Source organism: Pan paniscus, chromosome 5 (genome assembly GCF_029289425.2).
Source record: "Pan paniscus chromosome 5, NHGRI_mPanPan1-v2.0_pri, whole genome shotgun sequence".
Taxonomy (NCBI): Eukaryota; Metazoa; Chordata; class Mammalia; order Primates; family Hominidae; genus Pan; species Pan paniscus.
Window position 1 is genome coordinate 93033632 of NC_073254.2, and position 18100 is coordinate 93051731.

The 18100-nt window shown below is 36.0% G+C and overlaps 1 protein-coding gene across 2 annotated transcripts in view; it reads left to right on the forward strand.

Moving 5' to 3' along the window:
• KCNQ5 (potassium voltage-gated channel subfamily Q member 5) overlaps positions 1 to 18100 on the forward strand; it is a 576742-nt gene that overhangs the window by 432539 nt on the left and 126103 nt on the right. For both annotated transcript variants that reach the window (XM_034962369.3, XM_003809536.5), the window contains exons 4-5: positions 16823 to 16998; positions 17263 to 17388. In XM_034962369.3, coding sequence (XP_034818260.1) covers positions 16823 to 16998; positions 17263 to 17388 — 302 coding nt within the window. The remainder of the gene's footprint in view (positions 1 to 16822; positions 16999 to 17262; positions 17389 to 18100) is intronic.

Below are 18100 nucleotides of genomic sequence, written 5' to 3' on the forward strand. Positions count from 1 at the left end.
AAGATTTAAATTAAATAAGACCATAAAATACTGGGCAGAAGAAATTGGTCAACTCTCTTAGAACCTTGGAATCTGGAAAGATTTTCTAATTATAACTAAAAATACAAAAGTCATAGAAGAAAATATTGATAGAATACATAAAATCGAAGAATACTGTATGATAAACTAAACAGCAACGTCAAAAGACAAATGTGGAAAAATATTTACAACTCCTACTAAAAAATAGAAACTAATCACCTTAAATTATAAGGAGCTCTAGAAATCAAGAAAAACCCAACAACCTAACAGAAAATAAAATGGATATGAACAGACTGGTCACAGAATAAGAAATACATATATACCTCTTAAACATACCCAGTCTCACTCATAAAAAAGAAATGCAAATGAAAGCATTCTCTCACCTGTCAGATTGGCAAAAATCTGCAGTTTGACCACACACTTTGTTGATGAGACTGCAAGGAAATAGGCACTCACATGCCACAGGAGTGCAAAGGGGTATCACCCTTATGGAAGAGTGTCAATATCTAGCAAAATTACTTATGCATTTACTCTTTGACCCAGGAAGTCTACTTCCTAATAATTTCATCAATTTATAGTAAATGTTCACTATAGCTGAATAAACTATTGTAAATCCAAACAATAAAATACAGTGGAAGACCTTTCTGCACAGCTACAGAAGAATCCCAAGATATATGAAATAAAAGAAAAATGAAATGTAATACTGCATATATAGTGTGCTACTTTTGTGTAAGAAAGGAGAAAAATAAAAGTTGACTTTCATATTGCTTGTGTTTGTATAAAGAAACATTGAAATAATTTTTACAAAAAGAAGAGAATAAAAATGTTTAACTGAGGATAGCGAATGAGGACAGCATGAATGGAAACGGGTAGGAGTAAGATTTTTCAGCATTTACCTTTTTATGTCATTTTGATGTTTAAAATATAAATATGTTAACTATTCAAAAACTAAATTAAAAGAATTATTGCCTGGCACAGATGAAGTACAGTTTAGATGTTGACTATTATTATTTTTGTATAGCAATATTTGGATGGGTTAATGGGCTCATATTATGTACAGTTGTTCCGAATCTACTGATACTCCAGGCACTTTTGTCATTGCAAAGAGGGACAATGCCGTAGATAATTTACCATAGGATTTCCATGTGCACCTCCTCAGTTCTAGGCTGAAGTAACATAGAATGGCATTTTTAACTCACAAAAAACTCTGTTCTAAAAGGTGCTTTATTATTTGCCTTAATTTGCTCTTCATATATTTCCTTAATTTTAAACTTAGAATTTTAGTTGTACCTTTTCAAAGGATTGCCCAAGAAGATGCAATGAGATGATACATGTAAAGTGCTTAGCTTAATGCCTGGTGTTTAATCAATACTCCATAACTCTTAGTGGTAGCAAACAGAATCATAAAAGTGATGTGTTCAGTGAAGCCTCTAATCAATCCTAGAATCGATACCTACAATCAGAAAAAAATTATCAACTCAGACCATCTTTGTATGTTTTTGTTTATTATTTTTCCTCAAAATATCTTCAATAAGGCATTCCTAGAATTTGAGAGTCTGTGTATCTTAAATAAGAATGCATTTTATTTTAAGAGGTAAATGGAAGGAGCAAGAACCAAGACAGGTACTTTTTGAGTCTAGAGTCCTTAGATATAATAAATAATTTCAGGAATGGTATGTATGGTACCTAAAGGATGTGGTTTAATTAGAAGGGCTTTTGAAGCTTTCTTGTAGACTGGTTGTTAATTATGGCTTTATCTATGTTTCTCCCGGAAGGCTTCCCTGGCCTCTTAACTAAGTTAATTGTCCCTGCAATGTGCTCCTTGTATTTCTTCTGTCATAACATTCATCACTCATGATTGTGGTTACTCGATTCAGCGTCTTCTATGCAAACCATGCTTTCAGCCTTGTGCAGACAGAAGGCATCCATCTGGTCCACACCAGCCATGCCCTTTAATATTATATGCCCAGGTCCTAGAAGTTTCTGGCCACAATGAATGTGTATTGAATGAATAAAAAATTGAGAAAACTGCAAGCTAGTAAACAGTCACATGAGAAGCGTCATCCCCCGGGCCCCCATCACAACCCCTACACACACAAAGTAAAAACAACACAGTCAACATGAGCAAATAGAGAAAAAAAATGTGGCAATTATTCAAGCAATGCAAGGTGAAAAATAGCCCCTTTGCCTCAGTTTTCAGAGGTTTTCAAAAGGATATTTTTTGCCTGCATTTTTTAATCTAATTGCTTCAATTATTTTATTTGGTCATGGGAACATGATTATATTTTTTAATAAAGTGCTTAATTTGCATGCATGCTTTGAATTGTAGGTTCTTTTACAGGAGGCTTGTCTACTCCCATATTGCCTTTTTCTCAATTATTTTACTTCTGCCTTTTGCAAAATGTTTTAAATATTTGATTTTAGCCCCTACCACAGACTCCAAATCTGTGCTTGGAATTTGGAGATCAAAGTACTGTAGCTAATCCTTAGGACATTTGCCATTGTGTGACTTAAGAATCCATCTCTTATCAAGTTTCTGTGGTTTTCTGGAGTATTTACTGGTCACAATGTCAAAATGTGCACATCTGAAACTATTTTTGAATTATGCTTTCTTTATACTCTTCCATATTTAGTTAATGGGAAAATATCCAGCTCCTGAATGGTATTGAACTCGATTAGGCCATCTCCAGTCTCCTTATAAAAGATTCCTAAGTTGTAGTATCACATGTTTTCAATAAACCTTGTTTTTGTTCTCCTTTAAACAGAGCGTGTCTTATTCAAAAAGCTCATGACAGTAGGAAAGGAATTGATAATGAAAAGAAAGTGAGTCCGAAGGAGGATTTTTCCTCATAGCTTTAGGATTTGTTATAAGACAATGTGTTTCACCGCCTGACCTGCAGCTTCAGGAGTTGGTTGCCATGAATTCTGATCCTGTTTCTGGAAGTAATTTATCCCATTATCTTGTACAAGCTTCTCTGGGACACTCTTTCTTTCCTTTTAAGCACAGATAAGAGCAGCAATACACTTTGCAGCGTTCATAAACAGCAATACATAAAAGTAAATATGAAATTAGAAAGTTCCAAAAACTGCTCTAATCTAGTGCCAGTGAGGGAAAATTTTGGTAAGGATTTTATAAGTAAAGATGGGAGTTAGATGCATAATTATATGTGACCTGTTTGGTTAATAATCCCACTGAAATACAGATAGATGATAGATAGATAGATGATAGATAGATAGATAGATAGATAATAGATAGATAGATATAATAGATCTACACATGGCAACAAGCAAGATTTTCAAAATTATAATGAATGTCAGGTATTTATTCTTGGCTTATATTTACTCAAATTCACTCTTTAAAGTGCTATCTTTTTATTCTTCACAGGAGGAAAAGTCTATTTTCACACCCCAGTGTTTATCCCTAAGGATTAGCCAAGTGCCTAAACTGTATCCATTTCATATTTCCAAAAATAGGAAATTGTGCATTGAAAAATATTGAGAGCCAGGTGAACCAGGTAATTCTAAATTTTCCCAGATAATACTTAGAATGAATTCCCATCCATAAATGTCCTTTGCTAAGTGACGTTTCATCTCAAGTGGCATCTTCATTGTAACATCCGAGTAACACAGTCTATTCAAAGAACTTCCTGAAGATATCCTTTCAACAACTTTTAGCAGTAGGTGATGATTAATCATAATCTGTATGTCATCTGAAAATAAGTATCAAGTTTCTTAAAGAAAAATTACATATCCCAACACTACTAAACATAACTGGCTGCTAAGTTTCAGAGGGTCCATATCATTTAACTGCTTAGAGTAAGTGCAAAAAGGGAGTATTATAAATTAGGTATTGTAGTTTTGCTCTGTAAATTTAAACCCATAATGCCATTGTTTGGCTGTTGATGTTTAAATATTCAAGCTATGACCTTGAATAAGATATCCAAGCATGGAATTTCATCATAGGATGTTGGGATTTCCAGCAGATGTTTCAAATTTGATTATTCATTGGTGGAATCCAAATCTTTTTTTTTTTAATCTGCAGTCAAATACTGGTATGGGGTTCTGTTTAGGAATCAAAACTGACTGCAGCTTTGTCATTTGGTATGTGTGAAAATAGGTACTGAAGAAAATTTTAAACATCTGACGATATCAACATGCAAAATTGCTGTTCCTAAAAGCTGTCTCAAACTTTCTATATAAAAGAACATAATATAAAGCCACTGTATCATTGCCCTAAACCATGTTCTAAAGCATCAGAAAATACACATGACTTTTCATCTCTTCGATTTATTGAAAACTGATGGAATTACACCTAGGTAATTTACTCAAGATACTAGACTATGCCTTAAATAGGATGTGCCTCCTACTCATTCATGATGACTCTCAGGGGACAAATGCTTCTTTCCTGTTTTATAAATACAGAAACACAGCTTCCTTACCTCCTTCAGTCTGTAACCCACATCTGAAATTAAATGTTTGTGATCACACTTTGAAGCAATTTGTTTCAGTAGGTTACTGATATTGCAAGGGATTCGTCCTGTAGCATGAAAAAAAAAAAAAAATCTACTGCCTGACTCTGCATCCCTGACCTTTCCCCCAGACTCCAGCCCCATTCACCATCTACCAAATGCCTACTAGGCATCTCAAAATTAACATGGCCATAACGGAACAAGTAGTTCTGCCCTTCAAATAGGGCTCCTTTCTCACCTATCCCCAGTGGTATTTCCCCAGCTTAATAAATAGCACTTTATTCACCTGATTGCTTAGACCAAAAACCCTGAAGTCAGCCTTAGACTCCCTCGTTTGTCTCATCCCACGGTCAGTCCTTCAGCAAGTCTTGGCCTCTCCACCTTCACAATGTGCACCAAATCCAGCTCCTTTACAGCTCCTCCTGACTTTAACCTCACTCTTGTAATGCTGCTCTCACCCTTTGTCCAGACCACAGCAGTGGCTTCTTAACTGGCCTTCCAGCTTCCTCTCTGACATCTGGCTTCCTTTCTGGCATCCAGCCTCCTCCTGGTTGGTTTCCCAAAGGTAACCAAAATGATCTTGTAAAATACACATCTGATCCTGCACTCTGCCAAAAACCCTTTCCCTGCCGCTATCATATAATACTTAGAAGGACATCTAAAGCTATTCCCAAAGCTGTCGTGATCTGGCTGGAGCCTTCTCTCACTCCGCTCAAGCTAACTTGATCTCCTTGCCTTCCCTTAAACACACTGAACACACTTCCACCTCAAGGTCTTATATTTTTTTGCCTGGAACCATTTTTCCTTAGATATGATCACAGTCACCCCTTCACTTCGTTGGGTCATGGCTCCTCTGAGATGCTTTCCCATTGAGACAACCTAAAATACTAAAAACGGCCGGGCTCAGTGGCTCACGCCTATAATCCCAGCACTTTGGGAGGCCAAGGTGGGTGGATCACTTGAGGTCAGGAGTTCGAGACCAGCCTGGCCAACATGGTGAAACCCCATCTCTACCAAAAATACAAAATTAGCCTGGAGTGGTGGTGCACACCTGTAATCCCAGCTACTTGGGAAGCTGAGGCAGGAAAATCGCTTGAACCCGAGAGGCGGAGGTTGCAGTGAGCTGAGATCATGCCATTGCACTCCAGCCTGGGTGACAGAGACTGTCTCAAAAATAAAATAAAAACTAAAATATTAAAAACATGTTAATTATAAGATGTTTGCTAAATTTTACCTGAATATCAACTATTTGCAAGTAGTTATATTCCCTATTCTTAATAATACTTTACTTCTTGGAACTTCACATTAAGATAGAGCACCTGCCCCTCTGTGACTCCACCCTCATCCTGCTCTGCATTTCCCCAGGGTTTTTGTCACTACCTAACATTATATTCTGTACTTGTTTATTGCTTTAACATCAGCCTACCCCAGGAGAACATAAGCTCCATGAGGGCAGAAAACTCTTCTCTTTTATTCACTGCTCTATACCTCATGCTTGGCTTATAGTAGACATGCAACAAAAAATATTTGTCGAATGAACTAATGAATGAATGAATAAATTGCCTTAACACTTAATGTGAGCAAAGTCATATCCAAAACACTCCTTCTGATGCTTCCTCGTTCAACCAGTATCCGAAACAAAAAATGTACCACTTAGAATTTGAGAAATTCAAAGTTAGAAAGGATCCTTGAGACTTGCCAGTTCAATCCAACTATTTTAAAGGTATGGAAACCAGCCCTGAGAGATAAGTGGTGACAAAGCTAGTTAATGGCGAACAGATAATTAAACTAGGCATAGTTCAATGTTCTTTATGCTTCCATGCTTTACATCTCTGTTTCTTTTGAAAGTTCCTTCTGTATACATAAGCAAATATAATGGAACCAGAACACTTCTATTCCTTCTTATCCTGCTGCTGTGTTGGCAATAAAACATCTGGCACATGATATACATGGGACACTAAAAAAATTATAAATTTCTGCAGAAAAGGGCTCACATTGATAAGGCAGATTGACCTCTCTGTCTCAATCTGCTGTCCCATTGGGACAACCTAAAATATAAAAAACATGTTAATTATAATATTTTCGCTAAATTTTACCTGAATATCAACTATTTGCACGTAGTTATATTCCCTATTCTTGATAATACTTTACTTCTTGGAATATCACATGTAAGCCTTTGCTTGACTTTCTACATCCCTGTTTACTAGGCTTTCTATGACATAAAAGCTACCAAAAGAGAAACACGGGAAAAAAATATATAAGTGCTCTGGAAACAGAAATTAGTTTGATTTTTGGCTCCATTTACCAGCTAAATGACTTTGGATAAGATTCTTGGACTTTCTTAGTATCAAATCACTAATCTAGAAAAGTGAAGGGAAAGGTATATCTATAAAACATTTTTTTTTAGATTGAGAGTTAACATGATACCAGGCACACTAAGGCAGACTAAAGGCTTTATATGTATTATTTCATTTAATCATCCCAATAGCCCTGTGAGAAAAAGGGATCTATTCCCTATTTGCAGGTGAGGACTCCAAGACTCAGCAAGATTAATAGGCCCAAGGTCACACAACTAAGAAAGGACAGAACTAGAAATACCTGGGCTGTTGCACATGAAGTTTATACTCATAACCTCTGTGCCTCCTTGAAGGGCTATTACGGAGAAACAATGAAATAAAGTCTGTGTACTGAGCATCCCGCACAGCCTCATACATCAGAGGTACTCAATAAATGTTGCCCATTTCTCTTCTGTTTTCCCATCACTGACTAAATAAATTACCTTGGCCAATGTACTAACCTTTCTAGGCCATAGCTTCTTTTTTAAATAAATTATGGTTCTCTTTTTTCTCATTACAAAAGCAATACATGGCTATTAAAGATCATTTGGACAAAAGATAGATATATATATAACTAAAATTTGTACGGAATCTTACCACCTAAAGATAATCACCATTAATATGCAAATGTATGTATTTATACTATTTATTTTTCTATATACTATAAGAATACATAATCTGGCCAGGTGCAATGACTCACACCTGTAATCCCAGCACTTTAGGAGGCCAAGGCTGGTGGATCACTTGAGGTCAGGAGTTCGATACCAGCTCGACCAACATGGTGAAACATCGTCTCTACCAGAAATACAAAAATTAGCTGGGCATGGTGGCGGGTGCCTGTAATCCCAGCTACTGGGAAGGCTGAGGCAGGAGAGACACTTGAATCCTAGAGGTGGAGGTTGCAGCGAGCTGAGATTGCGCCATTGCACTCTAGCCTGGGCAAAAAGAGGGAAACTCCGTCTCAAAAAATAATAATAATAATACATAATATTTTGGGAGAGCAAAACTGAAATCCCGCTATCCTGCTATGTAATCAGTTATTTAAATAATGATGTTTAGAAACACTTTATCTCACAATATTCTTCTAAGACATGATGTTTTGTGGCTGTATCGCATTTGTGGTAATAATAATAGTAATAATAAATTAGCTCAAATGTATTGTATGTTAGTATTGTACTGAGATGTTTCACAGTTAACTTATTCAATTCTTGCAACCCTATGACATACGTACCTTTATTATCTACATTTTACAGATAAAGAAACTGAGGCACAGAAAGATTCAGTCACTTAACAAGGTAACCCAGCTATTAAGCAGCAGAGCCAGGATTGGAACTGAGGCACATGAGCACCACAGCCCATGCTCTGGAAGGGATATAGCATGTTGTTTTTTATTAATCCATCCTCATTAGAAATCTGGATTGGTTCTCATTTTTTATACTGTTACTAATAGTGTTAGGTATGAGCTGGGAGGAGAAAAAAACAATAGTTTAATAAGTATGCTGCTGCAAACTTTTGTTAACATCTACAATTTTATCATACATCCCTACAGTTTAAATTCCTGAAATAATAGTTATTCACATTGTTAATGGTTTTGTCAAATAATGTCAAATTGCTCCCCCAAAAAATACCATACCAATTTATTCTTACAGAAAATCTTCATCAAATAACTTTTTTTCTCTGCCTTGCCAACGTTGACAATTCATTTTTTTAAACTTTGTCAGTTTGATAGAATAAAATGGTACCTTTCTACTATTTTAAATTTCAAAACTAGAAATTGTAAAGAACTTTTCTATATATTAATTAGTCATTGTTTCTTCTTCCTAGGATAAATTCGTATATGTGCCTTCTGTCCAATTTTCTACTAGCATGTTTTCTTAGTGTTTTATGTTTATATATTAAAGATATTAATCTTTTGTTCATCATCATATATGTTGCCATTTTTTTCCAGGTTTGTTTTTTGCATTTCAATCTGTGTAGAGTTCTTTTTTAATGTATGGAATTTTCATGTGTTCGTGCCTTCACTTCTCAACTGCAAAATATGGGAGATTAAACTATATTGTTTTTAAGACCTTTGAAATTATAACATTGTATTCTATTTCTTTCCTAATTACTACAAACAAATAACTTATCAAGTAAGTATCTATCAAATAAGTTTTGAACATCTACAGTATGATATGTACGGAGCTAGTCACTGAGGTTACAAAAAAAAAAAGCACGTCTGCATGCAATTGGTTTCTTGTAGCTTACTATAGAAGAGACCAGCAAGTAAACAGACTACTAGTATAATCATGGGTAATAAGTGTTATGACAGGAGCATACCTCAGACCTCTGGGCACAAGTGGCCTTGACTGGTTGATATCTGTGCTGAGTTCCAGAAGCAAGCAGAAGTTAGCCAGGTAAAGAAGGGAGAAGGGCCTTCCAGGCAGAGCAGCAGCATTTTATAGAGCACTTTGAATGCCAGGTAGCAGAATTTGATCTTTCTTCTATGTATTGGAAGGCCTTTTTTAAATCACAGAGGTAATATAATCATCTTAACATTTTCATGTGGTAGTAGAATACAAAGTGGTTTAGAGAAAGGAAAAACAGGAGAGTGAAAACCAGGCCATACATTGTAGGGATGACCAAGAGAGAAGTAGCATAGCCTGAACTAAGGAGGAGACAGGATAAATGGAAAGAGAAAATTGATATGAAACATACTACGGAAGCAGAATCAATAAAAGTAAACCACTCAGTAGATATGAGATGAGGAAGACAATAAAGAAGGAGATGTTAATCTGTGAATTTAATATGTGGTCTGTATCAGAATTTTGTTGTTTAACTTGATTCATTTATTCTGAAATTCACTTGGTAAAAATAAATACATTTAAAATAATTGATACTACTTTGAAAAAGAATAACATTTGTGTCACACGAATATAGGAATAGGCAATAAAACATAATAGAATCCCAAAATAGGCTTCTCAATAAGTATATGCAAACATTTGGAGAATGACAGAGTTTTTATTTAGATGGTATTGGGAAAATTGACTTTCATATGGGATAAAAAGTAAGATTAGTTCTCTACTTCACCACAGAGACAAACAAAAATCCCATTAAAACTTATGATTGTATAAGTTAGAGTAATGCTTAGTTATTATATAAATCTCCAAATTCTAGTAACTAAATAAAATAGAAGTTTATTTCTTACTTGTGTAATAGTCCAATGAAGGTGTTCTTTGTTTGGGATTGGGGTATATGGTAAAGGCTCTGTTCCATGCAGTTATTCAGGAACCCAGGCTGACAAAGGCACTGCCATCTTCAGCACATGGTTTCTAAGGGCATTCTTAGTACCAAACTGCAACTGACATAGAAAAAGAGAAAGTGATAAGCCATATGTGCTTGCCCTCAACTGGGAAGTGGCATACATCATTTCCATTCATCTTCATTAACTAGAATTAGTCACCTCATCTCACCCAGAATCAAGGGGTCCCGGGAAATGAGACCTCTAGATGGGCAACCACTTCTCAGAGATAATGCTGTACCTTAGAAGGGAAGCACATATCTGTGGTAGACAGCTAGCTACCTTTGCCACAAAGACTATTCTGAATAGTAAACATAAATTCATTAACTAAATAAGCATGTAAGTGTGCCAAAATAAAATATAGGACAATATTTTTATAATCTTGGTTGGACAAAGTCATTCTAGATAACTTAACTTCTGTGACTTAAAAATGACATGAAATCCAGGCATCTAAAACAGGAGGGGGATGGTTTTGTTTTTCCCACTGTCTTTGCAAAGATTGAAGACTTATAATATCCCAGGTAATAAATGAATGTGCTTAGAACCATGTCTATCATATAGTGAACAGTAAACATTAGCTTTTACTAGTACTATTTTTATTATTATTAGCATTCCTTTTTATTATCAAGGAGAGAGAAATAAGTGTTTCCATACATTGTTAGTGAGAATTGGTACCATCATTTTGAAGGCATCTTGATATCAATCACAAATCAAAATATGCCAAGAATTCAGTCTCAAGAAATTTAGCCTTAAATTCCTTATCCTAAAAATAAATGTACAGGACTATTCATTTCAGCATCATTTTAATAGCAAAACCAAAAGTAACCTAAAAATTCATTAATATGTGTCTTAGTCTATTTGTGTTATAATAAAGGAATACACAAAGCTGGGTATTCATAAAGAAAGTAGGTTTATGTGGCTCACAGTTCTGCAGGCTGTACAAAAAGCATGGTGCCTGCATCTGCTCCTGGTGAGAACCTCAGGCTTCCTCCACTCATGGCAGAAGGTGAAGTGGGGCCAACATGTGCTGAGATCACATGGTGAGAGATGAAGCAAGACATAAGTGCCATTTTCTTTTAACAACCAAATCTTAAGGGAACTTACAGAGCCAGAACTCAGTCATTACTTCAAGGACGGTACCAAGCCATTCATGAGCGATCCTCCCCCATGACCAAAACACCTCCCATTAGGCTTCACCTCTAACACTGGGGATCACATTTCAACATGACATTTGGGGGTCAAATATCCAAACTATAGCATAACTAATTGGTTAATTAAATTAGTGTCCTACCTTATACATAGTTGTATTGTCTTGATATTTTACTTTATAACTTTAAAGTGTATATTTTATTAAAATTATTGAAAACTTAGCTTATAGTGAGGCCACTAGAATAATTCAAAAAACTGGAACAAAAAAATGTGGTGGGAGAGGGGGTATAAACATTAAGAACATTGTATTTGTCGTACTTCTGATTGTCTCAGAGAGAACAAGATGAAGTGAGTTAAAGGGAAAGAGGTAAATTTATGTTAGTTATTAGGGAAAACTTTCTGAGACTATAGAATAACTTTTAATTTACAAAAATTTTAAAAGCCTGAAGTCTCCAGACAGTTTCTAGAAGTCAAGATATACCCTCTTTGTGGCTTACTTACCTCGAGAGGGTTTATCTGTCCTTATAACTACTGGTTTGAAAGTGTTCAACCATGCTTTGTTTGATCCAGATGATTTAGTTCTTTTCATTGTGCTTTTACGTTGAGCCATGTTATACTTTCTAATACATGCATTATGCAGTGTAATTGTAGCAACAAAACACAGTCCATCAGGTTCAGATGTACAATTGGCCTTGCTCTAACCCAATCCTTGAGTTCACAATAGGGAAGCTTTGGATGTAAATAATGAAGGCTTTTTGGTATTTCAGTGACTAACACCTTTTAGACAGGGTCCACGGTGATCAATTCATATTGATTTTGCTGACTAAATAATACTTGAGCAAAGTTCCAGTGGCATCTAAAAATAAGCTCTTTCACAGTCCTTATGTGTCTTAAATATCATTATGGTATTTATTTTGTTCAAATCTTTGCAGTCACCTCAAATTTCAAGAATTCATGGGTAAATCATTCTAAGTGATGCAGTAAATTAGTGAACCTACTTCCTAATACCTTGTAAACCTATATTTCACATTTCTACTGGGCTGCTTATAATCAATAGCTCTTTCTTCACTACTTCCCAACTTGTTCTAATTTGTTTCCTTTGAGAGAGGTAGATTTTAAGAGTTCTGGATTACATGCTTTTTTTTTTCATGCGACTTAGAGCTCCTCCTTGTTTATTAGCAGTTCTATTTCTTTCTCTAGCCCCATTTTCTCTTGAAGCAGCCATAAAAGTACCATCTGTTTTTCAGCATCATTTTATTTCTGCTTTCTCCTCCCTGCACTTTTCTCTTCTCTGAATGCTTTATGCGATAACAATTTATTCCTGATTTATTATCCACCTGCTTTCATAGCCTCCCCCTTTCTGTTCCTCCTCCATCCCTATCCTACCTTGGATGGAGTGGTATACCATAATTCTTAAGGACTCAGCTTTGGAGTCAAGTAAGGGCCAGCTCAACCACTTATGCATGTTAGTGACTTGACCACTATGAGCCTCAATTTCTTCATTTATAAGAAAGAGAAGGTTATAATATCATCTACTACATAGGTTGGCTTGAAGAATTAAATAAAATAATGTACATCAGGGTTTCTCAGCCTTGGCACTATTGACATTTGGGGCTGAGTCATTCTTTGTTCTGGAGGCTGTCCTGGGCATTGTAGGATGGTTAGCAGCAACCCTAGTCTCTACCACTAGATGCTCGTAGCAACCCCCTTCCCAGCTATGACAATGCAAAATGTCTCCAGACATTGCTAAATGTCCCAGGGAGGCAAAATTGTCCCCATTCGGAATCATTGACGTATATAAAACATTTAGCACAGTGCCTGGTACGTAGTAGGGACTTGATCAATAATTGTGATGGATGGATGATCAGATGAATGATTGAATATTCATTTTTAATACAAGTGTCTAATATAATTCTTGACAGTCAATTAACTACTTAATACATAAATGGATAAACAAATGAACCTGAAGCCAGTGAGCTTCAAGGGCTGTCCATAGTTTCTACCTTACACCAAAATGTGTTATCTTCACTAAAAACAAGCTTCCTATGTTTCAAAAAATATTTTAGACAATTAACTAACTGCACAGCTTAAGCTACTCCCCCAATTTAATATATACACGTATACTTTAAATAATAGGGAGATTTTAAAATAAACTCTAATGGAAGATAACTATAACAATTATGTTGCTGTAGAATTCAGTGCTAGAAATTGAAGTGATCCTTTGATTAACCTGAGTATTTTAGGTTGATATCCCAGTCAACAAGCCATTGATGTGGTAAGAGAACAAAGCTCAGCCAACTTTTAAGTGTTTTTTAATCTAATTTATCTTATTTAAGTATTTATTGAGTGCCTACTATATGTCAGGCACTGTTCTAGGTACTCAGGATACAATCGTGAACAAAACAATGATAAAACACTGTGGAACCACCATTCTATGAAATAGTAGATCACAAAAATAGTAAATACATAAATAGAAATAAAAATAAAGACTACTCATAACTTGTAAAATACTAGCCTGGGAAATAGTCTAGGTGGTACTGACAGCAAAATTCCAGTGGATGACTGTAACCCAACCAGAAACATTTTTATGACTGCACTCACTGTTTGCCATTTGGTTGCTCATCTATGATTTCAGTTTACTGAACTCTAACTTTCTCGTCTGATCTGAATTACAATGAGGGTATTAAATCAAGTCTGTGGTTACCTTTGCATATTTTGGAACTTCAAACATTTAGATTGTGATTCACTGTGTGCATAATTTTTTAAATTGTCTCAAATCAACAATCTTTCTCTTAACTTTTCTAGGTTTTCTCTAATGAACTAACTTTATAGCATACTTTTTGTGCTGTAGTCTAACAAACCGATAGCTGAGTTTTTTTAAAAAATGAATACAATATATGCTTTTTCTGCCTCACTTTTTTCATCTGTAAAATGGGATCTGTGGGATACCTAACACATAAAGTCATTATAAGGATTAAATAAGGTAATGTTTATTTAAAAAAAAACCTTAGAACTAAAGAAAATGCCAAGAACATAGTAAGTTTTAAGTGTAGTATTTTCTGCACCCCTACTAGCCATGTACTTATTTCTAGTATTTCCAATATTTTAGCATAGTAAATGAGGTAGTATATATTTTTCTTTTCTTTCTACACTTGGGAGAAAGCAGGATTACAATGAAATAAAAGCAAAATGTATGTCCAACAGGGTCATATAAGTAATGTCTGTTTGTAAACCACTAGTCTCAGGAGTAAATCCCTCAAGATGATGAAAACCAAGAGATGTGTTTGCACATAACTCTTTTTATAAAGTTTTTTTAATTGCAAAGACATAGTCGTTGTTATAAACTTCCAACATACAGAAATTAATAATTTACAAAGTGAAAAGCCCCTTTATGCATATATTCACTTCAGCTCACTCCCTTTAGAAATAATTAATAGTAATAATCAGTGTATAGTCTCACTTTTTTTTTTTTTTTTTTTTTTTTTTTTGAGACGCAGTCTTGCTCTGTCGCTAGGCTGGAGTGCAGTGGCACGATCTTGGCTCACTGCAACCTCCGCCTCCTGGGTTCAACGGATTCTCACGCCTCAGCCTTCCAAGTAGCTGGGATTACAGGCACGTGCCACCACACCCAGCCAATTTTTGTATTTTTAGTAGAGACAGGGTTTCACCATGTTGGCCAGGATGGTCTCGATCTCCTGACCTCATGATCCACCCACCTTGGCCTCCCAAAGTGCTGGGATTACAGGTGTGAGCCACTGCGCCCAGCCTAGTCTCAAATTTTTTTCCTAGTCATATACTAATATATATTTCTATTGAAATAAAATCACATTGTACATACTGTTTTGCAACTGGCCTTTATTCACTTAAAATATGTCTTTGGTGTCAGTGTCAACACATTTAGTTCCTTCTTGTTTCCAACAGCTGCCAAGAGTGGTAACTCTCTTTGGCTCTCTGGGTACTTACCCACAAAAGCACATGCATTTAGAGCTGGTGGAAAAAGTCCTTCAGGGCGGGCACCGGTGGCTCACACCTGTAATCTCAACTCTTTGGGAGGCCAAGGCTGGCAGATGATGTGAGCTCAGGAGTTCGAGACCAGCCTGAGCAACATAGCAATACCCCATCTCTAAAAAAAAATACAAAAATTAGCCAGGCGTGTTGGTGCATGCCTGTAGTCCTAGCTCCTTGGGAGGCTGAGGTGGGACACAGAGGTTGCAGTGAGCAGAGCTCATGCCACTGCACTCCAGCCTGGGTGATAGAGTGAGACCCTGTCAAAGGATGGAAAGAGGGAAGAAAGGAGAGGAGAGGGGAAGAAGCCCTTTGGCTGAAACTTGCACTGCCAACAACTGACCCCCGCTCTCTCTCAAAGCACTGACCCAAAAAGGGGCACCAGCAGAGAGGCTCAGAAGATCTTCTCAGTCCACACCAGGAGACCAGACCTTTCTCAGTGCAGGGAGAAGGATGAGCTGAATGAGGAATACTCACTCATACAGCAGTTAATCCAGAGGATGACAGAAATATTACAAATGTGACATCCTTGAAATGGAACTCCTCTTTGGAGTGTGGAAGCCCAGTCATGCACAACCCACTTGGAGCAGGAAGGAAATTGTATTTGAGGATGTTAAAGTCAAGCTAACTTTTATTAAAATTGCCACAGGAGGCCATTCATCCCCACTTCACTTATCCCACTTCAAAGCCTACTTCCCATCACTCAGATGTTTACTTATGGAGTGATTAAGTTTTCTTTTATCTTTTCTATGCTTTCATCAGATGCTCTTTTTCTCTTTTTTGCTTAGAAAAGGCAGATTTTTTCAGCCTAATGTCAATATGTCAAACATTAAGTATTCATTCCCTTGCAATGCACAGTGTTTATACTTACATACCCTATTATAACAAATGTAATATTATTTAATTATGCAGCAAACTTACACATAATTGGTGAACCAGGTCTAAAGAATACTCTATACAGGAAGCATAGAGTATTCAGCTTAGCTGAGGCCTTTGTTAAACAATATGCACAGTTGCAGGTGCCACATTAGGGAATTTTGGCGGAAAGGAAATGCAAACTTATTTGGCAGGAAAACAAGAGAAATGATTATATCTCACAGCACTTTCATGGCTGGACACATTCACATGCCTCTGTCACATCACCCAGAAGCTGTGGTGTTGAGGGCTGAGGCAGGAGCTCCTTTTGCCACAGGAAAAAGGATGAAATGAGAGACATTGTGAAAGGTTGCCCCAAAGTCTTAAGGCTCCCTGAAACCTTGGGTTTTTTGAACACCATTGTCCAATCTGTTGAAGGTTAAATAATACGTTGTTCAAAATTGCATAGGTAAAGCCCAGAATGGCCAAAGGGTCAGAACTACAGCAATAGGTAGGTCCCATTCTCTGCCTTTTCATTCTTCAGTCTTCGGAAATGCCACAGAGGCCGAGTGGCACTAGGTGCAGCTGGGAATCAAGATCTGTTTATCTGTACCTTAAATAGGTCAAAGTGAACCTTTTGGAAATATTGTTTTGGTAAATAAAAATTCCTGGTCGTGCTAACTGTGGCTATTTCGACCTGTTTCTTTCAGATACCATTGTTCTTATCGCTTCAATAGCAGTTGTTTCTGCAAAAACTCAGGGTAATATTTTTGCCACGTCTGCACTCAGAAGTCTCCGTTTCCTGCAGATCCTCCGCATGGTGCGCATGGACCGAAGGGGAGGCACTTGGAAATTACTGGGTTCAGTGGTTTATGCTCACAGCAAGGTAAGATTTGCTCTCTGAATTTAAAAACACAATTTTTGAAACTTTTTCATTGATTGCTGTAATAGTTAATAAACCTTTCACAAGAAAACTTAGTCATTGCAGAAAATGGTTAAAACAATTTTGGGACATGATGTACAAGGGATTATTTAAGAGCCATCATAAACATCCAAGAAGTAGTAAAGTGAATAGAATCATCATAGAATTCTTTTTTCCTTTTTCAAAGATTTCCCACCTCTAAAAATCTTTCATTCCTTTTATATCTAGGAATTAATCACAGCTTGGTACATAGGATTTTTGGTTCTTATTTTTTCGTCTTTCCTTGTCTATCTGGTGGAAAAGGATGCCAATAAAGAGTTTTCTACATATGCAGATGCTCTCTGGTGGGGCACAGTAAGTATAAAAATACGTTTTTTATTTATTGGATGTTGTGAATTTTTTTTTTAATACAACGTAATGGTTCCTATGGATGGTTTCAATAAAAATATTAACTTGCGAAAGAGAGTTATGTGGAAAATAAATACTACTTATTATTGTCTAAAGGCTTTCCACATCTTTTTAGGCCAACTAAGTTGTCTTGTAAACCATCATTAATATTTCTTGAGTGCTAGATTGTTGCCAAAATTAAAAGTATATAAAATATATAAATATATATCATTTTTAAAATGGTGATTAAAACATTGATAGTTTGTTTATTTGTTTTAACTTTGTGGAGCACAAATTTAAATTATCAATTGTTGCATTGATTTTCCACTCTTCAAAAGTTTATCTGGGGTTAAAAAATGAATGGAAGCTGTGAATAAAATTGCAGCACAAAGAAATGAAAAAGAAGACTAGTAACCATCTGTGAGATCAGAGATTATAGTCACCTAATTTCAAAACTTTCCTCTTAAAACCTACTTTTTCTTTATATTGTTATTAAAGAATAATTTTCCAAATAAATAAAGTAAAATCATGATTCTTACATAGAAAGAAAATTAACACATGCTAAACATTCATTTAACTCATTTTAAAAGTTTAAGTCATTATTAATGAAGAAACCAGTAAGATGTTAAAACCAGTTCAAAGCACTATCCAAAGGACAGAAACATTTAAAGATCAGGAA